General features: G+C 36.5%; 3 protein-coding genes across 4 annotated transcripts; all 3 read right to left on the reverse strand.

Annotated features, from left to right (window-relative positions):
• Nucleotides 1-1,331: 1,331 nt before the first annotated feature.
• On the reverse strand, nt 1,332-6,288 carry LOC119480228 (TNFAIP3-interacting protein 3-like). Of its 2 annotated transcripts, XR_005204857.1 has the most exons (10): nt 5,816-6,287; nt 4,458-4,561; nt 3,397-3,487; nt 3,072-3,140; nt 2,925-2,990; nt 2,651-2,836; nt 2,483-2,560; nt 2,167-2,292; nt 1,857-2,058; nt 1,332-1,823 (listed from the first exon to the last, which is right to left on the reverse strand). XR_005204857.1 is itself a non-coding variant. In XM_037756288.1 (9 exons), exons 1-9 carry the CDS (start codon nt 5,843-5,845, stop codon nt 1,927-1,929), a joined length of 882 nt encoding a protein of 293 aa, XP_037612216.1. In that variant the 5' UTR covers nt 5,846-6,288; the 3' UTR covers nt 1,332-1,926. The 2 variants fall into 2 exon arrangements, 1 of the variants encoding a protein (XP_037612216.1); XM_037756288.1 differs by having other exon boundaries at nt 1,332-2,058; nt 5,816-6,288.
• A 4,981-nt stretch (nt 6,289-11,269) lies between these two features.
• Nucleotides 11,270-19,722, reverse strand: LOC119480927 (ADP-ribosyl cyclase/cyclic ADP-ribose hydrolase 1-like). The gene is made up of 8 exons (XM_037757581.1): nt 19,439-19,722; nt 17,082-17,208; nt 16,855-16,990; nt 15,541-15,623; nt 12,475-12,548; nt 11,945-12,031; nt 11,758-11,841; nt 11,270-11,672 (listed from the first exon to the last, which is right to left on the reverse strand). Exons 1-8 carry the CDS (start codon nt 19,615-19,617, stop codon nt 11,615-11,617), a joined length of 828 nt encoding a protein of 275 aa, XP_037613509.1. The 5' UTR covers nt 19,618-19,722; the 3' UTR covers nt 11,270-11,614.
• A 2,766-nt stretch (nt 19,723-22,488) lies between these two features.
• LOC119480732 (ADP-ribosyl cyclase/cyclic ADP-ribose hydrolase 1-like) lies at nt 22,489-27,487 on the reverse strand. The gene is made up of 8 exons (XM_037757267.1): nt 27,372-27,487; nt 26,995-27,118; nt 26,753-26,888; nt 25,372-25,454; nt 25,170-25,243; nt 24,991-25,083; nt 22,821-22,907; nt 22,489-22,652 (listed from the first exon to the last, which is right to left on the reverse strand). The coding sequence occupies exons 1-8, from the start codon at nt 27,485-27,487 to the stop codon at nt 22,565-22,567; spliced, it is 801 nt and encodes a 266-aa protein (XP_037613195.1). The 3' UTR covers nt 22,489-22,564.
• Nucleotides 27,488-27,817: the final 330 nt, after the last annotated feature.

The following is a 27,817-nucleotide window of genomic DNA, read 5'->3' on the forward strand; positions in this document are numbered from 1 at the left end:
CACGTAGTTAATGTCTTTATATGTGTTTGCAACTACACTCTAGTGTTTTATAGTGCATTATATACTGCTCATAAATGCAAAATAGAGGGGATTAAGTGTTATATATAAACCAATATGGGGCATTGTAATACTATCTAGAATCTCCTGTTAATATATTTTTGGATCTGTGATAGGTGTAGTTACAGGTTTTCATAATTCATGCAAATTGAAGTGTTAAATTTGGGTGAAAATACCAGAGAATTGCTGAGTAGAGAAACAAAAAGTCAGTTGTTGCACTTCCTTCTGTCTGACAGTAGAGGTCACTAGAGGTCATGGATGATGGCTATGAAATGAATTACTACCACTCAACCCAGTGACAAGTTTTCGCTGGAAGCCCACTACAGTGGCTGCAGGACACTAGCACTAACTCACAAGGACTGGCAGTGGTTGTGCTTTTAACATTTACATGCATTTGACCATGTAATATGTGTATTGTTAGACCTTTTGATCAATTTCAAAAAGATAAAATGGTAGAGTTTTTAAGTGACACTTTGATAATATGGCATTTCTAATGTTATTGTATTTTTTGTGCCTGAATTATTTTCTTTTTCGTGGATATGTACATTTGATTAGCTCCTAGGACCTCCTCGATGGGATTGAGGTATGAACAGGGAAGATGTTCTTTCCTTCCCGTGTAAGTGACAGCACTTCAACACACATTCAATGGTTTATTTTCATGATAAATTAACAAGAAACAGAAAAAAAAATCTTCAAACCTTCATAAATATACTGTAAAAATAAATGTTCCTATAAATATTTTTCTTCTTCTCCCACAACCTCCATCTTTCCTCTGACAGGCCTCAGGTGCAAATGACCTAATACTGAATGAACACCTGCAACTCTCTATAGAAACGTACAGTACACTTTCACAGAGATACTTGGCGACAAGGTGCTCGTTCTTCCTGTTCTGCATACCACAGAGCTGCTTCACAGTGAGTCAGAATCAATTACAGCACCTTGACGTCACAACATGACCTGTATTTGAATTGCTCCTGACAGATGAGGGTGTATGGAGGATGGAAACTGACAAAATAAAAAATTAATACATGACTTGATAAATAAATAAATGTCATTAAATGTAGTAAAAATAATATAAAATTAATTAATTAATTGATAAAATGTGACATAAATTGCTATTCATGTTTCATTTGCTTCTTTATTTATTTATCTTAGTATTAATTCCCTTATTTACTCTTCTGTTTAATTTTCCCTTTTATTCATGTATTTATTTTCATTAATTTTTTAATTAATTTATTTATTTATTTTTGTAGTTATTTTATATTTATTTATTTATTTTTGTATTTATTTGTTTTATATTTATTTATAAATATATGTATTTATTTCTGTATTTATGCATTTATTTATTTCTGTACAATTTTCCCTTTTGTTTGTTTGTTCCCTTAGTGTACTGGGCACACTGTGGTTACAGGTACTTGAAACAGGAAGATCCTTCATTCATGTTGCACCTTTGATAAAGTCAATAGTGTTTGGACAGTGCAACAATTAATATCTCCCTCAAGACCTGTGTCACAAGCTTGCGATGGCTTGCATAACAAACTTTGCACGCCATCGGGTAGCGTATTTTACTTCACTCTTATCCACTTGGGAAGTGATTTTAAGAGAGGGTCACATTTCTATTTCACTGTCTTTTAATGTGTTTGCTTCCTAGGTCTCCTAACGGGCCCGGTCTGGTGGACTGGCCTCGTTACGACCACGACGAAAACTACCTGAAGTTGAACCTGCAGCAGCGAGTCCGGCAGAGGGCGGAAACAGAACAGAGCTCACTTCCTCTGATGTTGTCCTTCCCGATAAACTACCGCCCTGCTAATGATGAACTCTGATCTGAGACATGTAACATCACACATATAGCGAGGAGGTCGTTGAGTTTCACGGCGTGTGACGTCTTTGTAACTGGATGTGGTGCCGGTCAATCTGGCGGACCTCCCACTGTGGACATGCAGCTCGATTTGTGCAGGTGCATTCAAGTACAGCAGGCTGCGGTGGCCGAGTCTGAGTCACCTGGGAAAAACAGAGACACTATATTTAAGTCTTTACTCTTTAATTCTACATTTACTGTAGTGAACATGGCAGAAAATAAGCACATAAACACCAGATGGAGAGTTGTACCTGAGATTTGAGGACGCGTAGCTCACTGTGAGCTTTTCTAAACTTCTTCTCTTGTTCCAGATACTTGTCCTTCAGCTTCTCCCGGTCCCTGCGCTCCTTCAAAAAGTCCTCCTTGTAGGTTTCGGCCTAAAAATGGACGACAAGGAAAAATGATGTCAGGGTTCAAATAGATGAGTGCATTAAAGGACTAGTTAGACATTTTAAATACCCTTATTCACTTTCTTGCAGAGAGTTAGAGGAGAAGATTGATACCACTCTCAGCAAGAAAGTAAATATATCTAAAAATGCATGTATATGATATATGAACAAAGCTCACCTGATGTTTCCAGACATCCTGTAGTGTTTCACTGCTCACATCGAGAGGTTCAGTAGTCTGAAGTGCCTCCTCTAGAGCCTGAACAAACATAATACAGACAGCTATAATACCACTGTTGATGCAGGGAACAAACACCTTCACTCTGATGTGTAATATCTCAGGACTCACCTTGTTTAATCGTCTGATCTCCTCGTGCTGATGCTGCCCTTTACGGGTCAAAGTGCTGTTTTGTGTTCGCAGCTCCTTTGCCTCCTTCTCTGCTTTTAGTAGCTCATCACCAAATGTGACTTTCTTTCCTCCTTCTTGACACATCTCCTCTTCATCGTGTTGCAGTAATGCTTTTAAATCTCGGACCTGAGCGTAAAAGGACACAAGGCATTAAAGCACTGACATGATATATACTGTAAGTATTCAAACAAGCTGAATAAAACTGTGAATGTACCTTCTCTTTGTAGTAGTGCACCATGGTGTGGTACTCTTTTGCCCATTTCTCATTAATAGAAAGAAGCTGAGTAAAAGAGAAAGATGTTAAGTACTGCAATGTGTGTTTTAGGGTTGAATATGAATCTCACTTCTGAAATGTACTCACCTCCTGCCTTTGCTCCTCCAGCACAAGTATCTGTGCTTTCATTCGGACGTCACCGTTGGCAACGTCTGACTAAAGCAAATAAAAAAAAGAGGAACTATGAAAATGTGGCACACGTTAAGTCCGTCTGTGACTGCACGGGCAATTATGCAACGGGACTTATCCACAAACTTCCTTTTACACATTTTTGGAAGTTTTGCATAGAAGTGTTTCCAGTAACATAAAGAACGGTCATTTCCGTGCGGTCAGGGAATCAGTTGGTGACAGCATGAGAGTAATTATTATCCTCTCAGACGTATCTTCCAATGTTGCAGCTGTGAAAATTTACCTGTGTGTCTCCCAGCAGGCTGTCGGGACTGTAAACTGCAGCTGTGTGAAGCTTTTCTCCAGTGGAGCGGTCCGCCACATTAACCTCGTACCTGTAAACATTTGATCATATAAACAAAAATTAACATTTGGCATTAATTTGACTTTTATTACATTGCATGAAAAACTGATTTTCTGCCTGCAAACCTCACTGAATCCTGGAAAATCTAAAAAATAACATCTTCAAGCCATCAGTGGTGGAATATAACTAAGTACATTTACTCAAGTACTGTACTATGCTTAAGTACAATTTTAATATACTTGAATTATACTTGAGTATTTCCATTTTGTGCTACTTTATAATTCTACTCCACTACACTTCAGAGGCAAATATTGTACTTTTAACTCCATTTAAAACGTATAGTTACTAGTTACTTTTTGCATTATACACTTATATGATGTGATGCAGTACTACAAATCTAACTAGTAACACACAAAGTATTTAAACTTGGCTCCACATTGAGGAATTACAACATGAAAATGCTCTTACATATACTCATTTGTGATAAAAACCAAATATAATATTCTATAATAATATTAAATGAGCCATTCTGCCTAAAGAGTATTGTTACTTTTGATACTTTAAGTGTGTTTTGCTGATAATACTTCTGTACTTTTACTTAATTAACATTTTGAATTCAGGACTTTTACTTGTAAATGAAACTTGAGTTTTGCTTCAGGAAAATATCGGATTTTATTTGCCAAGCTTTGGAGAGAAGGCAGAATATTTTGTAAAATAATCTGTAATTTTGTAATTGAATGAAATGTTATGAAATGTTTGACCACTGCAACTGTATTTTTAGTGTCTTATAAACCCATGAGGATTGGGCACTCTACGTGCATGACACAAAAATAAAGAATCAATCAAAACAGATCATGCCATGAAGTATTTTTAGACTGTGTTATTTCTACTTTTACTTAAGTAAAGGATCTAAGTAGTTCTTCCACCACTGCAAGCCAGTTAATCATAGGAAGTACTCTGTATGTATAATAATATCTGATGAAAATGGTTTTGTGTCTCACCTGTCTGTGTTGGGCAGTGATGGATACAGTCTGTATTTCTGTCTGTAGTCTGTGGTCTGTGATTTCTCCACAGCTGGTCGGTCCGTTGTATTTTCATGATGTGACTGTTAAAACACAGAGGAGGACATTAATTATACATTACAGACATTGTTAAATCTTTCATATGGTATGAATCGATGAGAGAAAAATCTGCCTTTATTGATATTTAGGACGATTTTATTTATAGTATTTACGTTTTTGAATGACTGACTTTCTTAGTTGTTTACTTATAAAAAAACGACTTTTCTTTACTTCAATTTCATTGTTTTAAAAAGAAACTGGCCTTTCAGCTGCCATTAATAGTACAGTAAATTCATAAATATTCCTTTAAATTCTGAAAAACTGAACACCTAAAGAAAAGAGACAAAAATAATTGTAATAATAATAATAAATTGAAATAAATGAAAATCAATAAAACATGAATAAATAAAATGAAATATATGAAAGTAAATGAAATATAAATTTAAATGAATTAATGTAGGTACTGTCAAAACATACATATTTTAAAATATTTTCTAACGAGATGAAAAAAAATTACTTAATAACTTAACTGCAAATTTGAAAATCAATTAATTGTTTAAATTATTTGTAAGGCAAAAAATGGCACACATTCGTTGGTTGAACTTGTTCAGATCTTGCTTATATTATATTATAGGATATTTTGAAGACCTCCTCTTCAGCTCTTTGCACTTGAGATAGGCATTATTTATTTATTAATATTATTAATCGATTTAATTATTAGGCTAATGAATAACAAAATAGATTCCTTAAAAATAACAATTTAGGTCCTGAAAGTGTCTATATAGTACATTTTAGAGATGCTGTACTGATGATGCAAAGAGTCTATAGGAGCTGAAAAAGTCACAGCTGACTCAAACCCACACAGAGGATGTGAATTAGTCACGAGATCACCTAAACTCAGGCACGTGGAGCTCTTAAATATCTTCACATAACATCATTTAACACAATAAACACACATAGAAGAAGAAAAGTGTCCTTATATCTATTATTATAGCTGAGAGTGAGGAGGATTTCTCTAAATAAAATTAATAATATAAAATATTTAACATTATAAAATATGCAGAAACAAAGTTAATAATGAAAAAATAATTTAGAATATTAATAATTAATAATGAAAAAAAAAATCTCACAATGTTTGAAAAAAGAAGAAAAGTGTCCTTATATATATTATTATAGCAATGCAGCTGAGAGTGAGGAAGATTTCTCTAAATAAAATTAATAATACAACATATTTAACATTATAAAATATGCAGACACATTTGAAAACTATTATTAATTAAATAAAATAAAAATCTCACCATGTTTGACTTGTGCAGATCCAACGTCATCAGCTGTGTGTCTGAGGTCTGAAGCACCGACTCGCTCTCTTATACTGAGGCTCAGAGTGACGTCATAAAACCAGCTTTGTCCAATCAGCTGTCGGGATTCCCTCTCGTGGCCGCTTACTGAAGGAAAGGAAAGTACAAGTAGCTGATCAGCACCTCGAGCGGTAATTAACGAGGTGATTATGGGATGGGTCGATGACTAAGAGAAATACCTCAGTCTGCACTGCAAGAAATGACACACTGAGAGTTTTTACTATTTTTTTTTAATAAAGACATAAAATGCCCCCCAAATAATTAATAAATCCTGAAAAAAAGATTTGAGAGTTATATTATCTAGTGCTGAAACATGAGTTGATAAATCATTTACTGACATTATGAAAAAATATGTTATTGTTTCAAGATATACATTTTTGTTTCTTGAAATAAAGTAAGATTTAAGAAAATAAAATACCAATTCATCATTTTTTACAGTCGACAGCCTGCAGGTTGACTGTGTGAACTTCTCAGAGTGTTTTCTTCCTGGATGTTTGATGTTTGAACTGTTCACACTAAGAAGCCGTAAACGTTTCAAAGACACAAGATAAAACTGCCCCCCAAAAAACTACAAAATAAAAGCATGCCTGCTGCGGGTTTGTGGGAAAATCACACATCTCACAGGTTTATCATGTTACTCAATGTGTTGAGTCAGACTTGTTTCAGGGAAGCAGAGGGGAAACACGCCTCCAGTAACCGGCACTCAGTGCAGGGGAGGCGACCCATGGTTGCTCCTTTAATCTCTCTCTAGAAACATGTGTTACTGAAACCTGATTTACATATTGATTCACGTTTATAGCTGTAAGACCCCCTTTCTCACTTCAGATACTGGTTCAAAATAGAAAATACAGAATTCCCCCGAGTGAGACTCAAAAATAACGCACTTAATTGCTTTTTTTTTGTTGTTGAAGTTGGAGCTTCCACATCCATTAATTTTAGCAGATGTCTGGAGGTTTCAGCAGAGTATTGAGGGATATCCCAGTTCATCAAGAGAACTTTGCTTCTTGTAAAGGCAAAAATAAAAGAGACAGTCCTCCTTAATAAGGATGTTTTCTATCCGTCAGAGAAAGACAAGACAGATGAGTGCCGAGGCTGATGCAGACGTCTTTATAGTTGCAAATCACTGCACTGATGTAACTGAGAAAATAGGCTATTGTAAAATTAGCTACAGTTCAAGTCATGCTCTGTCTGAGTAGGTCATTTAACTTCTGATGTGTCTTTCTGCCTTTCAAGAAAATTTGGTTTCACTGAGCACCCGATTCGACTGTTATCAGGCCATTAAAGAGGCGTCATCGGTCGCCATAAGCACCATAGATGTGGGTCAATAGGGACGTACTACGTTATAAAAGTGAAAGTGAAACTTAAAAACAACACATTATAGCACGTCATAAAACTGAATGAAACGTTGCGTTCTTCTTCAGGTTTAGGAAACAAAACTACAACTTCTTTAGCTTTAGGCACCAAAGTACAACTTCTTTATGTTTAGGCAATAAAACTACAACTTCTTTAGGTTTAGGCAACAAAACTACAACTTCTTTAGGTTTAGGCAATAAAACTACAACTTCTTTATGTTTAGGCAACAAACCTACAACTTCTTTATGTTTAGGCAATAAAACTACAACTTCTTTAGGTTTAGACAACGAAACTACAGCTTCTTTAGGTTTAGGCAACAAAAGCTATTAGTCAAGTTAAGGGGATAAGATCGTGTTTTGGCTTAAAATAATTACGTTTCTAAAGTGAAAGCGAAACTTAACACTTATGAGCACAAAGACAACGAGTTGTTGTTGGTTTCACAAAGGATGCAAAGCCCGGTCTCCTGGTTGAAAGCCTTGTGTTTTGGTGTCTACTTTTGCAATCGGTCAGAGCAAGTGGCATAGTATCGAGTGACTGTTATTGAAAGTTAACATGGTATAGTATAACAAGCGAGAACGTTGTTATTTATTCACTCTGGTTATGTTGTCACGGTTGTTACGATATTCTTTTAACATAAATCATGAAGTTTTTTCTAACCTTAACCAAGTAGTTTTGTTGACTAAACCTAACCAATCATTCCTCAAAGTGGCATTGTGTTTCTGCAAGCGTGATACGAGTCTGATATGTATTTCTGGTTCGGAAACGTCGACATTCAACATATCCCGTTGCAGAAACATACAATGCCAACATTCTTTCTGGCTACTGGGTTGGAAAAAAACTATGTTTGTTAACTAACATTTACCTTCTTGTCAAATGATGCATGTCTATAGGGTAAAGTGACACATATATGCCACATAATAGTTTAAATTCACATTAATTCAAAGTCCAGTTCTAGATAAATGTGTTGAAACGTCACATTAACACTTTGTTATCTTCTTCAAAGTGATACCCAAAGATTATTATTAGTAGTGTATGGTGTTGGCGGCAGCGGCAGCGGCAGTGACTAAAACAGTGACGATGTTTACCGACACAGTACAGTACTAGTCACAGTAGCCCATGTTGTGGTGTTACAGAAGGGGCCTTTCGTCATGTAACACCTGAGCGGTGTGTTCCCAGCACCGACAGCAGCCCGTTTACGGTACGTGTGACACAGCAGCAGAAGTCACTAGAAAGGAAAGAGGAGGTTATTACTGTGCTCCTTCTTCCTGCCACATCAATCTCACTCTAAAACATTCACATTTTAACTTCCTGTCTTGTGTCGCCATGAACACGCCTTCGGTTCACACACGCAGCAGATAAGACATCTTGTGGCCTACAAAAATAAAACCAAAAGCAGATGCACTTTCTCTCCAGGGGCTTTGTGGTTTTGTATATTTGCATACACCTTCATCTAACCTTAGGTTACAGTTTCACCTAAAGCAGAAAAGAAAGGAAAATGTTTAGCATAAATGGAAACTTAAGACGTTTGCTAAAGTGCACACGTTTTAAATGTCAGGGGGGAGGGGGGGAGTGTTTCTCATAAGTAATTCAAGAAGTTTGGGTTTCATAGAAAGAAACATTAAAGATGAATTCATCATTTAGGATTAGCTTTCAAGTTCTGCATCTTTTTGTTTCTGAAAAATACACCATTTATTTTTTTAAGGAAAAAAAAAAATCTAAACAGATATTTTAATAATAAAATGATAATGATGATTTATTTATTTATCTATCTATTTATCTATTTATTTATTATTTTATTTATTTACTTATTTATTTATTTATTTATATACCTATCTATCTATTTATTTATTATTTTATTTGTGTCCAACATTTTGTGATAACATGAAGGTTACAAGACATTTTCATAGTATTAAACACTCCCCCATCCACCCTATATCTCCATGTCTAAATGATACAAACAATAAAGATACTAAGCAGCAGTACAGTACAAAGAGGTGGGTTTGTCCGAAAATAAATAAATAATAACAATTAAATAAATAAATAAATAAATATGCTGAAGTTGTTTAAATTAAAAAATGAAATAAATGAAAACAGGATTTTGGAAGCTTTTGCAAATTTATTAAAAAGAAAAAACTGAAATATCACATTGACGTTTTTATGACACTTGAAATTCAGCTCAGGTGCTTCACATTTCTCCTGATCATCTCTGAGGTGTTTCTACTCCTTGATCGGAGTCCAGCTGTGGTGAATTCAACTGATTGGACGTGATTAGGAGAGACACACACCTGTCTATATAAGACCTCGTGGCAGACAAAAACAGATCAGAGCAAAGACCAAGACAAGCCGTGCGGTCGAAGGAGCGGCCTGCAGAGCTTAGAGACAGGGTTGTGTCGAGGCACAGATCTGGGGAAGGCTATAAAAACATCCAGCTACAACCAGGACTCTTCCTAGAGGGTCTTTATTAGAGAGGTGATCAAGAACCTGATGGTGTCTGGCTGAGCTCCAGAGATCCAGTGTGGAGAAACTTCCAGTAAACGACCATCACTGCCACACCCCACCGATCTGGGTTTTATGGCAGAGTGGCCACTCGGAAGCCTCTCCTCAGTGAAAAAAACACATAAATCCTGTTTGGAGTTTACATAAAAGCACCTAAATGACTCTCAGACTGTGAGAAACACGATTCTCTGGTCTGATGAAACCGACATTAAACACTTTGGCCTCGATTGTGTCATATCTGGAGGAAACCACCACCCACTCATAACCCGCCCAATACTGTCCCAGCGGTGGAGTTTGGTGGCGGCATTAGGGCAGTTAAAAAGACATGCAGAACTAGAAAACAACAAGCTCAGACATGAACATGCTGAACTCGTGCTGATTGAGTAGGATGTGAGCACAGCTGCAGTGACATGACACTTTACCTTGATTCACCTTTATACATACTGTTTTAAAAACTGTTACACCTCGGAGTAAATACACATGTTTACTACTTCTCTATACATTCCTGTCAGCACCTCATATAGTTTTAGTACTTCTCATTATTACATACTACAAACCTGTTTACACCTCTGTGTACATATATTATTTCTCATCATGCGTATACATCCTATTTACATTCAGTTTTCCCATTTGGAATACTGTTGTTAACAAAATTAAACATTTACATTACTATTTCATACTTACTATATTTTAACTGCGATAATTATCATTTTGCTTTTACTTGTACTTGTGTGATTTCCCCTTTTATACTGTATATACATATCTTATGAGCTTTGTTGAAGGAACCTGAGGTGTCCCACTTTACGATGGACAGCACAGCATTTTTATCCCTTGTCCCACATATTGAGACGATGTCCCACATTTTCATTGGCTCTAGTTTTCAAAAGTCAAACCACTGCAGGACAGATGCTTTTTTTTAAATCTGTCTTTTATGCAATTAGTTGTGAAGAAAGCAGGGAAGGCTGTCATCACGGCGCTGTAAGACTGCACACACGTGGGTCAAGTGCCGGTTACACATTTCTTTGCTACGCTATGCCCAACGGGGAAACCACCTTAAAGTCACAAACTATGCAGATTTAGTCGGAATATGATGGAAACTACCACAAAGAAAATTAAATGCATCTATAACAGAGGTTGGGAAACTGCTTATAAGTGGGTGGGTGAAGCCGGTGGAAGGCGATTCTCAGAGTTTTTTGCTAAATTTGCTAAGCGACACGGTTCATGTGAGTCTCACAAGAAACGTGCGACTCAGAAAGAGACGTCTATGGATGCATTCGGGTAAAGCATATAGATGTTACAAGATGAGGGGCAGAATAGAAATGTTTATTATTTAAGTTAGATAGACATTATATCAAAATTATAGACTACCTCTCAGCCTTTGTCCCAGATTGTCCCACACAAACATACTCTTTGTCCCACATTTGGTTTGTTGGGATCACGTGAGCTTAAAGTGGAATTTCGGTCACATGATGACAAGTACTCATATATGGAAGAGAGATCATAAATCCCTGTCTCATCACACATAAGAATCCAAAGACAATATCATATATTTTAACATTTTATTTAAAAACATTTTGCCACCAGGTGGGAGCGAGATTGTCAGTTATTAGATAGCAGCGCTGGTGTTTTACCCTTCAGTACATGGCACTTTACCACAACTCTTTTAGATTTGATAAAAGATATACAAAGGTGCATTGTCATATTAAAATAAAAATGTATCAGTGACATTTATATAAAACATTTCACATTAAATCAAACTGGCCCACAGGTACAAAGAGAATATAATAACACATTATTTCATTTATAAAGATTTTACAGAAAAGACAAATGTTTGTTACGGCTGGTTATTGTTGTATCTCGTCTGGTCAGTATAATCTGATATTTAGTTCTTCACCAACAGGCTCCACACGGTTTCTCTGGATTAGAGCTGCACTCCTCAATCTGAGTTCTGCAGAGAGAAACAAATAACATGCAGTCAACATAACAGAAAACATACATGTAGTCACGTCCTCTCACACAAACACGCTACTTACTCAGACACTTCCTTGCAGTTGTATTTAATTCCTTGATCCAGCTCTTTCTGTAAATCCTTTAAAGATGCATTCGTGCAGTTTGACCTGAAGACGACATTGAACATTTATGTACTTATCACATTCAAAATGAACAATAAAAAAGGTCAATAATGTTGCAGAGGTCTGGTGTATGAGGAGGAAATCTTACACAGTGTCCTTCTGTGTGATCAGAACAACATTCAGGCTTCTCATTCTGGCAGAGTCGAACCTCTTCACCTCGATGCTCGCGAAAATACTGACGATAAAAGAGCAGAATTATTCAGCAAAGTGGAAGAAAACAATCATTTAAAGGATGTGTTATAACTTTATATAAAATAACTAGATCTTAAAGATGTTTATTGTACATAATTCTCAAAAATGTGACTTTTATATTTTATTCAAAGGCTATTTTATTGGTCATAATACAAATAAAAATAAAAATAACATTATTATTATTATTATTATTATTAATAATAATAATAATACAAAATTAATTAATTTAATTTTTAACATGTTATTTATTCAGTTAACTGTACAATTAGAACCACCAACATTTTTAAGGGAAATAATTAAAATTCCCAAAGAAATTTGCACGAATAAAATAAAATAAAATAAAAAAACATTATTAATTAATTGGATTTTTTACATGTTTTTATTCAGTTAATTGTTCAATTACATTTTTCTTATATTTCAGCGTACCTTGTAGGACTGAATGGTGTGACAATGGATCCGTTTAGCATCGCTGTGACATCACCACAGGCAACATCTGCAAACTACAGACATGAAAGACGACGTCAGAGAAAATATTTACACTACAGACCCACTACTTCTTTTGTAGACATTTATGATTCATGCAGCAGTACATATGAACTGAACTGGGTTTATCTTTTCCTAATCCCAGTAGTATCATGTTTACTTCTTGAAATAGGTGAAATAATCTGTTGTATAGGAGAAAGAGGCTGTTACACTACTTAGAATTAATCTCATCAGGTGAGAACACTGAACCAGAATCACCCTTTATGAAGGGCATACTGTGTCTTTATCAGGAAGTATGCGGTTTAATACTAAATATCACTAAGAGGCACCTTTATCCCACTTTTGGAAATATAATTAAGGGTCATATTTACTACATTGTTTCACTGTCATCATTTCAGCGATCACTTTTTCAATGCGGTGACAGGAATTCAGTGAAAACACTTCTTCTTATTTGCTACGATCCACCCTGAGTTGTCCAAGTGTTTCCTAGTAGGTATTCAAAAATCTGCGAGTAGACAAAGCACCAAAACCAAGCTGCCCTCGCACTGATTTCATATCAGGTTCAGTTTCGGAAACAATCAGGTTGTTCGGGGGACTTTCCCACGCAGGGAAATATTACACAGAGGAGATAATAAGTAGGTGAACGGCGACACATTCCAGGCATATCAACAACTCGAGGCCTTTCTTCCCTCCGGAGACTTCTCTGGCTGGATGAGTAGCTGACAGATAGCAGTTGGAGTTGTGTGCAGCAGGATGGGCAACAACTGATTTGCAAAACATCTTTTCTTGTATATGTTTCTTTCTGAAGTTGTGGTACGACGGTATTCTCAGAATTAAATTTATCTTATCAGCAGCCGACATCTTGCTTTCGCTGCCCTGCCCTGTTAGGTGTGATTACAGGTTCAGCGGACAAACTCACTGAAGGAAGTTACTCTTTATAATATATCAGTTTCACTATGAACAAACACACGCATGCAGCTTTATTTAATGCTGCCCATGTGCCACTTAATCAGCTGCATTTTTAACATAATTAGATAAACTGTAAAGATCAGAAGCCATGAAACACCAATCACTATTTATGTATCTTTAAAGTTTATCTATCCAACAAAGTGATTAATATAATAATAAGTAATTTTCTTGAATTAAAATGTATAACTATTGTTATTGTTATTCTTAAACCTGCAATATCTGATTATTTTGGCCACTTGAGGGAAGCAGAAACACAACATGTGAACACAACACTGACACATTATCACCTTTTAAGTTAATATGGTGAACTATTGCTTATTTACAGTAGGGCTGTCAGGTGATTAAAATATTTAATCGCGATTAATCACATGATTGTCCATAGTTAATCGTGATTAATCGTAAATTCATCTCACGTTTTTTTATCTCTTCAAAATGTACCTTAAAGGGAGATTTGTCAAGTATTTAATACTCTTATCAACATGGGAGTGGGCAAATATGCTGGTTTATGCAAAATATGTATATATTTATTATTGGAAATCAACTAACAACAGAAAACAATGACAAATATTGTTCAGAAACCCTCACAGGTACTGCATTTAGCATTAAAAATATGCTCAAATCATAACATGGCAAACTGCAGCCCAACAGGCAACAACAGCTGTCAGTGTGTCAGTGTGCTGACTTGACTATGACTTGCCCCAAACTGCATGTGATTATCATAAAGTGGGCATGTCTGTAAAGGGGAGACTCGTGGGTACCCAGAGAACCCATTTTCATTCACATATCTTGAGGTCAGAGGTCAAGGGACCCCTTTAAAAATGACCATGCCAGTTTTTCCTTGCCAAAATGTAGTGCCTGACATGGTTGGTACCAATGGGTTCTTTAGGTTTTTTAGTTTCATATGATACCAGTATCTTCACTCTAGCTTTAAAACTGAGCCCGCTATAACCTAAAAATCGCAAGTTGCGTTAATGCGTTGAACAAATTAGTGTCATTAAAACAAATTTGCCTTAACACATTATTATAACTTAACTTTGACAGTCCTATTATTTACACATCCAGCAATTGAAAAGCAACATTATCATTTATTTGGAGTCGTGTTTGTGTCCACCTGATGAATGTAAGTCCAATATTCACTCTCTTTTAGCTCTGTTTTTGGTCTCCACCAACTCCTGAGGGAAATTTCTGTCTCTGTAGCTGCTAAATGTTCCACTAATGTTCACCAGCTAGTCTCTAACTGTGTCTGTCTGCCGTTCATTGCTGAGCAGATGGTATACAGATGCTTTTAAACTGAAAACAGCTGCCTGTTGTGACCTAAAACGACACTTTACTGGAAGAGCAGTGGGAGTGAACCAAAAACATTAAAGTTGCAGTTGGACAGCTAAATCTCTGCAGGATCGTCACCATGAGTGACCCCTTTCACATTATATTCCACATCAATATTTGATGCATTTTTAGTGTAAAAATATCAGTCAGCTTTCTGAGGAGATAAAAAATCCAAGATTTGACAATTTGTCTTGCTGCATTTTAAACTTTCTAAGGTGACGTAAGGTTGGATCTGCCTCTTATCACATCAACTGTGCAGCTGCTGTGTGTTCTTAAAGATGACAGCAGTTATTTTAACTTTTAGTGTTTTGCTTCAATTTTATGCAACACTTTGTTTGTTTTACACGCTGTTTATGGTTCATTTTGTGTTGTTGCATGTCCATGTTTTATGTTGGAGTGAATCTGTGTGTATTTGGTAGTTTTTATTTCAGAGTAAAACCCAGACAAACCGAAGCAGGGCTCCTCTGAATACGTGGGTTGCCACCGCTCGCTCAGGAGAGAGCTGCACAATGTGGCTCCATGGAGACCGACACAAAGCCTCATTGATGAAGAACCCGGCTGACTGACCTTTTTCTACTCTCCTCTCCATCGTAACCACTTATGCACAGGAGAGATTTCACCTCATGCTCTACATATGTGTTATTTTAACCACTGCTTCACCCCAACACTGTCGTAGTTTCTGGCAAAGCTAGTGAATTCTTGTTGGTAACTTACAGCAGCTGAGACTCTGTTCCAAAATGAGCGAACAGTGTTGTTCGCACAGTCGGTCCATCCGGGGCAGTCGGTCGTGAACGTTTCTAGAACAACACACACACATTCAATACTTATTACATTTTTATAAAGCAAAACAGAAACCTCAGGACATCACATACCCACACTGAGACAGACAATAAAAACATGACATAGTCAAACAATAAAAACTTTATGCATATAAAAATAAAAATAAACCGATGATGATGCAAATTTGTTTTAACGCCACTAATTTCTTGAACGTATAAACGCACCTTGTGATTTTTAGGTTGTAGTGGGCTCAGTTTTAAAGCTAGAGTGAAGATACTGGCATCATATGAAACTAGAAAACCGAATGAACCCATTGGTACCAACCATGTCAGGTACTAAATTTTGGGGAGGAAAAACCTTCATGAAATATTTGAATCGATTGACAGCCCTAATATATATATTTTACAGTCTGTTGACGATGAGATGTGTTCGACATATGCATCTGTGTAGATCTTTCTATGTACTAATGTGTGTAAATGTTGTGTTTATTTCACCAAATGTATTGTTTTATTATGGCCCTTGTCTGGGGGTGGGGGGACTGGTCTTGTGGGATTATTATTTTTTTTTTCATCTCTGTTATTTCAATGTCTCTCTGTTTCTGAGACAAGAGTCTTTTATTTTATTTATTTATTAAAACATAGGGAGGAAGTTGAAAAGATACTTCTTGTAGAATCTTATGTCTCTTTTTCTGTAAACTAATGTTGTTTAGAAAGGGATGTATGGTGATTTGACTAACCCTAACCCTAACCCACCACACACGTATTGCAAAGGTGAATATGTTCTCAATACCAGCATGATGAAATAACATTACTGTATATCTTACAGTGATATGAAAACTGTGTTCCTCGTCTTCTCAGAGAACTTGAGCTGATTTGGGAACTGTTCCAAGCCCACGGATAATAAATTATAAAAATTTGACGGGACTTGACATGCTATATGTAAAAGTCATAAATAACCCCGCTGGCATTTGACATCAGCACATATGACTGACATATGTTCTCATGTTGCAGAGGCATGCAACACACCCAAAGGGCATGAACTGTCTTTTGCTTCAGTGAAGTCGTCGCCACAAAACATTGAAAACATACTTTTAGATGTCAAATATTACAACTTTACATATATAGTTAAATGACTGCTGCTACTCTTCTTTCTGCATCCTTTATCTTTTAATCTGTTTGGTAAATAATGAACTAAACTGGACTAAACTTGACCCAGTTATGAGGTTATCTATTGCATGAAGAGTCGTACCGCTGCTGCCCTCCTTTCCACACCAGGTCAGACCATCTAGCACCGATCCCAGCAGAGTGTCCTCCAAGGTGAGAAAACAGTCTCTCTTCTCAGTGAAGTCGTGGACCACGTCCTTCGTTTTGCTCCAGAACATCATCTAACCCCCCCCCAAAAACACGGCTGTTAATGTATTATTCTGCATTATTATTAAAGAGTGGATAATGTGCACACAGACGGACGGTGTTTACTCTGTTGCATGCAGGTTTGATGGGCGTCGCAGCGATGAAAGGGTCGTAGGCCTCCATGGGCACTTTACAAGGGTCCCGCCCGACATAGGCTTGTTCAAATGCACCCCATATCTTCTCACAGTCGTATCTGGAACATAAACGTCTCAGTGTGAATGACCAAATCTGGTGCATACTGTCTAGGAATTACACTGTATTTACTTATAATCTAGCTAGTTTGTATTTGAGACATGAACATAAAGAAACTATTTCAGGTAAGATCATATTGTCATGGTTGAGAAGAAGTAAGTCCATATTATTGGTCAATATTTGCTTAATTATGATGCATAATGTAGACAAATATTATTATTGCTTGTGGATCATTCTGATGCAAACTGCTTAAACGTAGGACCACATATGGTGCAGGTAATCACATATTCGTTTTTTCCCCAAATCTTATTTATTTATTTGTTTATTTATTTATTTATTGCAGACAAGGTAAAGGTCATCATATCAAATGCATAACATATCTGAGTGTCTATGACATGAAATAAAAACATAGATCCCATGTTGGTCTTGGTCACACGAAAGAAAAAAAAAAAAAGAAAATGAAAAAAAAAAAAAAAGAAAAATAATAAAAAAAGAATAATAAATAAATAAATAAACAAATAAATTAAATTAAATTAAATAATAATAAAGAGAAGAATAATAGAGAGAAGAATTGTAGGGGGGCTCCAAATCCAAATTTCGCCTATAGGGCACCAAAAAGGCTAGAGCCGGCCCTGATATGCAATAACAATGAGCAGAAAGGAAACCAGCAAAATAATCATTGACTGGAGCACCAAACAGACCAATCCTCTGGGCTGAATGCCAACTTTCACAATAAATTAACTTTTTCTCCTTCTAGATAGCACTTAGTATTATTACACCCCTCTTTCTTTATCAAAAAGCCTACAAATAAATCATTGATACATGCCGAGATTGCTCACGCTTACAAGTAAGCATGCACACACTCTAACTCCCATTCATGAAATCACTACTTCTGCATTTTATTCTAAAGCAGTGATTCTCAAAGACCCAGGGGTCCACAAAATAATTTGCTACAGATTATAAAATTGTGCAGTATCATTAAAAAAGTGCATATCTACAGATGGGGACCATTATTATCATCATATTGTGTCCATTAACCCCACATTCGCTTCTGAAACTCTCATATGTTGGGGACACACAGCAATACATTCATTATTTTTAAGTTGAATGTCAGCTTTAGACTGGTAAATTTAAATATCTGGATTTATTAGGACTATGCCAGTCTTGCTACGGTTGCTTTTAAGATCAATTACTTGAAATACAGGCTATGGTATAGGCTATAAATGTTGTCAAGTTGAGTCCAAATGCATGTTGAATAAAATGAAAAACCTTAATTTCAAGTGGTATAAACATGATTCAAAATGAAATGTGTTTCTGTTTTTCACTATGAAACAGGTCTGAAGTATTTAAGTGGAAAACTCTTAGAATACAAATAGTTATAATGGCATCTAATAGTACAAATGGTAGTAAACATTATGCTTGATCGGTGTTACGATGCAGAGTGGATCCTTGGAAAATGTTCTCCCCTGTAAGAGGTTCCCTGGATCCAAAAAGTTTGAGAACCCCTGAGTTAAAGAGGTTGTCTGTTAACATACACTCAGTTATGACTTTATTAAGTAGAACTAGCAAAAACTAATCTAATAGTCCTGAATAAGCAATGAGTGTAGGATTGACACTGGACAGGTGTTTCTGTTATTCACTCACTGATATGAGTGGGATGCACCTGTCAGTATAATGCAATATAGGGCAACAGCACCACAAACTACATCCTCCAAAATGACCTTAAAGTTGTATTAGACTGCATTAGTTTTAATCTGGGTGTACCTAATAAACTGGCAACTTACTGCACCACATATTTAACATATCTTAAATTGTATTCTATAATTATTCCCAGTCTCCATGTTGTGTGAGGAGGTTCCTCTTATAGCCTTCATCATATTCTGTTCATAATTAAAAAATAAAAATAGAAATTTACCCCTTGAACTCCTCACACCTTGCAATAAATGTTGTCTCTTGATTGTTTTTATTATCCTTTTATTAATTCGTTTTTATCTTATGCACTTTGTGCTCTTTTATCTTGCTTTTATATATGTAAAGCACTTTGAATTGCCTTTGTGTATGAAATGTGCTATATAAATAAACTTGCCTTGCCTTACTGCACCACATATTTAACATATCTTAAATTGTATTGTAAATTGAATTATTCTCAGTCTCCATGTTGTGTGAGGAGGTTCCCCTTATAGACTGCATCATATTCTATTCATAGTTAAAAAATACAAATAAACACTTACCCCTTGAACTCCTCACACCTTGCCTTAAAAGTTGTTTTAAGTGGGTCAGTGTTGCTCTGGAGAGTCACTCCCAACACAATAGCGACTATAACCACCAGCAGCAGCAGAGCGACAACACTGAGAACCACACAGCGACTCCTGCGCTTCTTCTCTGGAGGTCTGTGATCTCCTCGCTCCATTAGAAACAACCTTTAATGTGTTTAAGTTATAATAGAAGTTTGGCTACAAACTGTTGTTTTGCTGCTCGGTGAGTCTATTTATGGAGGAGCGCGCTCGCTGTGCGCGCACGCACACACGTGCGCTGGCTCGTGGCCAAGTGTGGCTCTGCTCCAATCAGGGATTTGATGTGTTGAGGTGGAGAGCTGCTCAAACTGTGGTCCGAGGTTCACAGAGAGGCCGCAGGGCTGGCAAATATTGATTTTTGAGCTACTTCAGTATTTACATTTTCTTTATACTTCTATTGCACTACATTTCAGAGGCAAGTATTACTTTTTACTCCACTATATGTATTTAATAACTTTGTTACTAGTTTCAGATTGGTAATGCAAAATATTACCACCAAATAAATGATGATGTATTATTACATATTGAGTTAAGATAAGACTTTATTTCAAACAGTTCTGTACTTTGACTTATGCAGGACATGTAAAGGAGTATTTCTAGAGTGTGGTATTGATACTTTTTTGTTACATTTTGTAAATACAATATATTTATTTAAATGCTGGGGTCAAGTAAAAAATACTGATGCATTGATAAATGAATACATAAATAAATAAGTAAATAAATAAAATAAAATTATACATAAATAAATTAAATACAGAATCTGCCCCACTCAGTGAACACCTCACACAAAAAACAACAATAAATAATAATCATAATAATAAAGTTTTTAAAAATGAATTAATTGGACTTTTGTTCATCTATTACCTGTTCATGTATATTTTCTGTCAAAAAAAATACCCAGATGAAGATCTAAATGCAGTTTTTTGTCACGCAGGAATATTCAGATATAGAAATACCGAATTGTTTATTTTTTGCTGACCTAAATTTATATATGATACAAACATGTCACATCTAAAAAGTAGGGAATGATCCTACAATAAATCCACCGTATGTTGGTTTGTCCGTAGTTGTCCTCCTACCTGGGTGTACTTCATTCAGAAAGCATTTAATAAAATATAGACTACAAGCATAAACAGGTCTGGACCATTCACATGTCTGTCTCTCTCTTGACTCTGTGGTTTTTTAAACTTGGCTGCTCTTCCTCTTTCACATTTTTGTATCAGGAGTAATAACTGATTTCAAAGCAAGGAGCTGTTACAGTAGCCGTGCGAAGTTCATGCAATTAAATGAAAATCAGATGCTGAAAAGACTCAAAGGTCGTAGGATACCCACCAGTAGTGAACGTGAGGGAGCATGTTGAGAAATGCCGCAGACTTTTGATAACAAGCAGAACTTAAAGGTTAAACCACTCAAGTAAACTGGTTCATCATCTCTGTTTTGCAGGATGTGTAGTGGATGTCTCCTGCACTGATCAGCTTGTAAGAAATTACATGTATGGGGATCAGTGGTGGTAAAGACAATAAGTATTTTTACGCAAGTAACAGTATTTAAGTGCAATTCTTGTACTTTACCTGAGTAATTACATTTCCACACAGGCAAATATTGTACCTTTTACTCCACTACTTTTATTTAATAACTTTATTTACTGGTAAAATAGCAGCTTCTGATTAATAATACTAAATAAAATCAACAAATAAATGATGATGTTTTATTATAGGTAGATATAATAAGATATATATATATATAAATATACATATATATATATGAGAGAGAGAGACTTAATTGGACCCTAGGGGAAAATCACAAGCTACCCAGCAGTATGTAAATTAATTAAAATTAGCCCCACATTTACCAGCTGCAACATTAAAGGGATAGTTCGGGTGTTTTGAAGTGGGGTTGTATGAGCTACTTATCCATAGTCAGTGTATTACCTACAGTAGATGACGGTCGACACGCCCCCAGTTTGGAGAAACAGACAGGAGTTACTTTTACTTGTAACAGAGTATATATAACCTGTAGTGTTGCTACTTTTAAAGGTCTCATATTGTAAAAAGTGAGATTTTCATGTCTTTTACATTATAAAGCAGGTTTAAGTGATATATAAATACTGTTAAACTATCAAAAACGCTCAATATACGGAGAAATACACACAGCCCGTATTTAGAAATTGCATTTTTGAAACAAGCCATTAGGATTTCTGTCCATTTGTGATGTCAGAAATATACAATATTTAGACCATTATGCGGTTTTAAACGTAAACATTCTAAATGTGTCCCAGTTTATTTCCTGTTGCAGTGTATGTAAATAACATCAGCTGACAGGAAGTAAACATGGACCCAAACTGTTTCCTACCAACACAATTCCGTTGCAATTCAGTAGAAACACAAAATAAAAGTATGAACCACAAAATGAACATGATGTGGGACCTTTGAAGGATCTGAGTACTTCTTCCACTGATACACATCATAAGTTATGACTCAAAGGTCAAATCAAACTCGAAACTGCAGTTTTGATCTGATCTGATACTCCCAGTATCTACCTATTGTGAAATTAATAAAGCAAACAGCTCAGGTTGCACACTGCATTTGGGTGCGTCAGAGCCCGAGGGTTCATGAAAACTGAGCACACTAAACAAAATACTTGCAACTCTTCTAGATAATATAAGAAGTTCAGGGAGAGTGCAGTATTTATCTTGTGACCTTTGACCTTTGATTTAGTAAAAACGCATCAGAAGCAGAAAAAAAATGTAGATTTTGACATAGACAGGGCTTCAAAATTAGGTAACAATGACCCACGTTGAAGCCAGTGGTGCATTTCACCCCCCAAAATGTCAATTAGCAGAATCCAGCAGGATCTTTTAGCTTCAGAAAACAGATCAATTTAACACTCCAAGAGGCTCCAAAAGGCTCCGAGAGGCTTTCAGACCTAATCTGCTAATGAAATGGGATCAATGAAAAGTAAAGAAAAACACTTTAATTCAGGAAATCTTCAGAGCAGCCAGTTTAATTTCATCCACTTTCATATAATAAATCAGAATACATGCTGGATCTGTCGGTGGCTCAGTTAAACATGAGGCTTTTTCCGTATGTTTGCACATGTTTGGCATGCGGACTGTTTGGGGTTCTGGATGCACTGAAGCATCATCAGGGTCCTGTGAACAAATAGGATTTCTGTTACTCCAGGGTACTTTTATTATTACGTCATAAAACCAACTGTATCTGTAACACACTTCATCTATCTATGTATCTGTCTGTATGTGTCGTTCTAAAGGGCAAACAGCGTCAGTATTTTGTCGTTTATCTTGTCGGACGTCACTTACTCGTCGTTGTCTGTGCAAGTCCAGCGGAAACCTCTGGACTGGAGGATCTGGATCAGGTCTACAATGGATCCTTTACTACATGATTCTCTGTAGAAGTGGAAAAACAAGGGACTTGATTTGTGGATATACATTTTTACCACTTTCACATTTTATAAAGCTGTAACTAATGGCTGATAATAATAGTTTATAGATCAGTTATAAAACATTAAAGGGGACATATCATGATCATTTTCAAGTATTGTATTTGGGGTTTCTACTAGACCATGTTTAAATGCATTAATGTTCAAAAAACACATTATTTTTCTCATACTGTCTGTCTTAATATACCTGTATTCACCCTCTCTTTAAGACCCCCTCCTGAAAAAGCCCAGTCTGCCCACAAAAAAACAGACTGGGTTGTCTTATTTCACAGTTTGTGGATTGGTAGACACTCCAGATACCTAAATGTATGTACACAAGCACTGAAAAAGTGAGTTTTTCATGATATGTCCCCTTTAAGAAGAGTGACTCTTGGGTGTATCCTTTCTTTTTATAATTCACTTTAATTCAGCTGTATTATCATACCAGGACACATACACTCACCGGCCACTTTATTAGGCACACCTGTTCAATTGCTTGTTAACACGAATAGCTAATCAGCCAATCACATGGCAGTAACTCAAAACATTAAGGCATCTAGAGGTGGTGAAGACGACTTGCTGAAGTTCAAACCGAGCATCAGAATGGGGAAGAAAGGGGATTTAAGTGACTTTGAACGTGGCATGGTTGTTGGTGCCAGTGAGCGGCAGTTGTGTGGACGAAAATGCCTTGTTGTGATGTCAGAGGTCAGGGGACAATGGGCAGAGTGGTTGGAGATGATAGAAAGGCAACAGTAACTCAAATAATCACTTGTTAAAACCAAGGTATGCAGAATACCATCTCTGAACGCACAACACGTCCAACCTTGAAGCAGATGGGCTACAGCAGCAGAAGAACACCCTGTACTAACACCGTGTACCTAATAAAGTGGCCGGTGAGTGTAGTCTTGCTATTCCAAGACAGTGAAGTCATAAATGTTGGTAATCTATATTTATGGGGCTTTAAACTTTCTAATAAGGCATAAAGTTTGTAGTTTGACCGACATCTATGGGGCTTATAGCGACTGATAACGCTGATTTATTAGCCTGACAACAGCCTAATCAGCAGGTTCACAGTAAGTTTAAAAGGTCCCATGTCGTGCTCTTTTTCAGGTTCATACTTGTATTTTACATTTCTACTAGAACATGTTTACATGCTGTAATGTTAAAAAAAACAACTTTATTTTCCTCATACTGTCTGCTTGAATATCCCTGTATTTACCCTCTGTCTGAAACGCTCCGTTTTAGTGCATTTCAACGGAATTGCAACAGAATTGTGTTGCCTGGCAACAGTTTGGGTCCATATTTACTTCCTGTCAGCTGATGCCATTAACATACACTGCAACCAGGAATAAACTGGGACACATTTAGTATGTTTACGTTTAAAACCGTGTAATGGTCTAAATATTGTATATTTGTGACATCACAAATGGACAGAAATCTTAACGGCTTCTTTCAAACGCACAATTTCTGAATACAGGCTGTGTGTATTTCTTTGTATATTGAGCGCTTTGATACGTTCACAGTATTTATATAGCACTTAAACCTGGTTTATAACATAAAAGACATGGAAATCTTACTTTTTACAATATGGGACCTTTAACAGAGCCGGCCCTGACCAATTTGGTGCCCTATGGGGAGATTTTAGCTGGTGCCCCCTTAATTAGTTGTGTTGTTGTGGGCTATTTTTGTGATATTTCAAAATAAAAGTATTAAAATAGTGTTAGTATGGTGTGTAGATTGTTAATAAGGCCCAGATTCTCCACAGTTTTTTTCCATAAATTGTCCATTAGAGGGTCTTCTTCATGAATTAAAGAGCTAAATGAAGTTTGCAGGTCGCGGAACCTGCCAGAGGAATTTTTTTACAACCTGATTAATTGCTTATAACCGATCTATAAAGCATTGGCATGAAATGATAAGATAGTCATTAGTTACAACTTACACACCCTTAATAAAGGGTGACTTATTGGAAGGTGGTACTGTTGTATGTGATAGTGTACTTTGCACTCTTGGTAGAGATCCAACATTTTAATATCAACTGTTTTTATCCTCACATAAAAGGTCCCTCTAGATTGGTCACCACCTTTATGTTGACATAATCCAGCTTGCACGGGTTCAGGCTGTCCAGTTCAACACTTCCAAAAAAGCTGAGAGATAAAAAAAAGAATAAGATTATTTTATACACTCAACAAACATCATTGCTAAAACAGTTGTTTCATTGATTTCTTTTTACCTTTTCCTATTGAAGGCGTTGACAATAGAGCCATTCAGTAACACGGTGATGTTGCCACACGCCATTTCTGCAAACTAACAAACAGGTGAAGAAAATCGCATGAGAGCAATTATTCCACTGCCGGTTTTGGAGCCGTATGTTGCATATGAACGATAAACAACACAGCTGTGTGGCGTTGCTGCAGTTTGGACATTAAACTCACATTTTGCGAGGCTTGCTCCCAAAGGGAATACACCGGATGATTTCTACATGCCGACCACTCCGGACAAGAGCTGAAATCAAAACCTGTGTGTCAGATTCACAGCTATCAGTTAAAAGACATGTCATCACCACCTTGATAATATTCAAATTAGACATGAATGAATGGTTTTGGGTGTTGTGTTGACATGCATCGACACGCTGTTAATCACTCGACACAAGTACTGTAAAAACAAAAATCCCATAGCCACGTGGGAACATTTGGGAGCACAGCTGCAGCTGCCTGGACGATGATGTTTCATTTGAATACCAGTGATACAAAGTGATCTGTTCAACATTTATTAAGTATAAAAACACATGAATAAAAGCAAAACTGAATACACTTTTTGTTGTTAAGATTTTAGAAGAATGATTAAGGAAATACATTGATATATTATTGGTAATGTAGTATATACAGTATACATTATTCAAGACAATTTAAAGATGCATTAACTGACTTTTTGGCTACTTGGGGGCAGCAGAAACAAGTTGTGAACACAACACTGACTTCTCATCACCCTTTTCAAGTTGATATGGTGAACTTGTTACCACTTGTTTCCACATCCAACAGTTACGGACGTGTTTCTGTCCACCTGATGAATTTAAGTCCAATATTCACTATCTTTTAGCTCTGTTTTTGGTCTCCACCAACTCCTGAGGGAAACATCTGACTCTTTAGCTGCTAAACGCTCCACTATTTTTACCATCTAGCCGCCAACTCTATCTGTCTGCTGCTTGCTGCCGAGTAGGTAGTGTACGGTGGGTTTTTGGGGGCTTTTTCACTTAAGTTTCACTACAGTAAAGTTGTAAAACCAAAACATTGAGTTGAAAGATGCTAAACGCTCTGTAGAGCTAAGGGGAACTACAGAGTCAGTTTTTATTATGAGTGACCCCTTTCATATTACAGTAAATGTGTTTATTTGACCCATTGCCAATATAAAAATGTTGATTAGAGCAGCTTTAAGAACTCTTAGTGGTTAATTGTGACATTAAATACAAGAAAATATATCACATGGTCACTTAGGCTTTATCAGTGATATCACAAATGAGCCGAAAATAAATTTTATTATCTTGTACTTGTACCTCATGTCACAAAACTTTATCACCAAAAACAAATTCAGTTAAAGGAAATGTTATATCCTGATTGAGTTATTGCAACCTGGAGGTCACGACCCCTTTAACGGATCACAAGATAAATCTGACGGTTTATGTGATAATTAATTCATGAAAGAAGAAAATTGTTGTTCAGTTACTTTTCTCTAATCTTTGCTTTTTTTTTCTTGTGCATGTTTTTTTTTTTTTGTGTTTCAGTTGTCTCTTTCTTGTTAAATCTAAAAAAGATCTACCAGAGTCTTCATCTTGTCCACACCAGATGAGTTTGTTGAACATGTAGCCGACCAGCGTGTCTTCCAGGGTCCAGAAGTGACGTACAACAGCTGCGTAGCTCTGCATCAGCGTCCTGGTTTTACTCCAGAAGAGGAACTAAACAAAAGGAACGGAAATATAAAACAGCTCAACTCGCAGATCTTCCATCTAATGAGGTATCAATGAGTAATCATGACCATAATATATCTAATGCCTTCCTCACCCTATCACAAGGCCACGTTTGCGGCATTGCATAAAACATGTGATGGTAATCCACCATCACATTACAGGAGGACTGGTGGACAACCGCCTCCTCAAACTGTCTCCAGATGTCCTCACAGTCCAAACTACACATAAAGATCAGTCAATCAATCGATCAGTTCACTGACAAAACATTAATTGAATTGATTAATTGCTACAATTGCGAATCATTTTTCATTGCAGCCTCTAAAATGGGATGATTTCCTAATTTTCTCTGTTTTATGTCATAATAAATAGAATATATTTTAGTTTTTTGACTACCGATTGAACGAAACAAGACATTTGACCTTGGTCACCTTGGGTTCTGATGGGGTTTTTTTACATTGTGCAGTACGTTACCTCAAGCTGGGGTTAACTAGTGTGATGTAATTGTAGCACCTTCCAACCACAATGTGTTTAATGTTGGGGGTAGTCCCCAGCTGTGCTCTCAGTGGACCGGGGCAGAGCAGGAGCATAATAAACCCTTTGAAAAGGGACACAAAGATGGAAGAAAGAATGTAATATCTATCACATTTGGGAGGGGCACATCAAAAGAAAGAAATGTGGGAAAGTTACTTACCTACTGTCACACTGATCGTTACAAAGGACGCAGATGTTTTAGAGGAGCTCATGTTAGTGGGACACTCCAGTTTTGTGTTTGTACACTTTAATCCGCTGCACTGAAGATCAACAACACTTTAATCAGTTTGACTCCAGTCCAGCAGGTACTTGCTGTGGCATATCTAAAACTTCCTCCCACGTTTTTTTCTTTCTGTTTAGAGCCGACAAACCTAGCAGCTTTTCAA

Source organism: Sebastes umbrosus, chromosome 21 (assembly GCF_015220745.1).
Source record: "Sebastes umbrosus isolate fSebUmb1 chromosome 21, fSebUmb1.pri, whole genome shotgun sequence".
Taxonomy (NCBI): domain Eukaryota; kingdom Metazoa; phylum Chordata; class Actinopteri; order Perciformes; family Sebastidae; genus Sebastes; species Sebastes umbrosus.

Coding starts and splice junctions, on each gene's coding strand:
- LOC119480228 (XM_037756288.1), bottom strand. CDS start 5,845: ATGACGTTGGATCTGCACAAGTCAAACATG. Junction 2,991..3,071: donor TGGAGGAGCAAAGGCAGGAG/GTGAGTACATTT, acceptor TCTTTTACTCAG/CTTCTTTCTATTAATGAGAA. Junction 2,059..2,166: donor TACGCGTCCTCAAATCTCAG/GTACAACTCTCC, acceptor TGTTTTTCCCAG/GTGACTCAGACTCGGCCACC.
- LOC119480927 (XM_037757581.1), bottom strand. CDS start 19,617: ATGGAGCGAGGAGATCACAGACCTCCAGAGAAGAAGCGCAGGAGTCGC. Junction 11,842..11,944: donor ATCACACAGAAGGACACTGT/GTAAGATTTCCT, acceptor TGTCGTCTTCAG/GTCAAACTGCACGAATGCAT. Junction 11,673..11,757: donor AACTGCAAGGAAGTGTCTGA/GTAAGTAGCGTG, acceptor TTCTCTCTGCAG/AACTCAGATTGAGGAGTGCA.
- LOC119480732 (XM_037757267.1), bottom strand. CDS start 27,487: ATGCTCCTGCTCTGCCCCGGTCCACTGAGAGCACAGCTGGGGACTACC. Junction 25,084..25,169: donor AACGCCTTCAATAGGAAAAG/GTAAAAAGAAAT, acceptor TTTATCTCTCAG/CTTTTTTGGAAGTGTTGAAC. Junction 22,908..24,990: donor AATCTAGAGGGACCTTTTAT/GTGAGGATAAAA, acceptor CCACTTCTACAG/AGAATCATGTAGTAAAGGAT.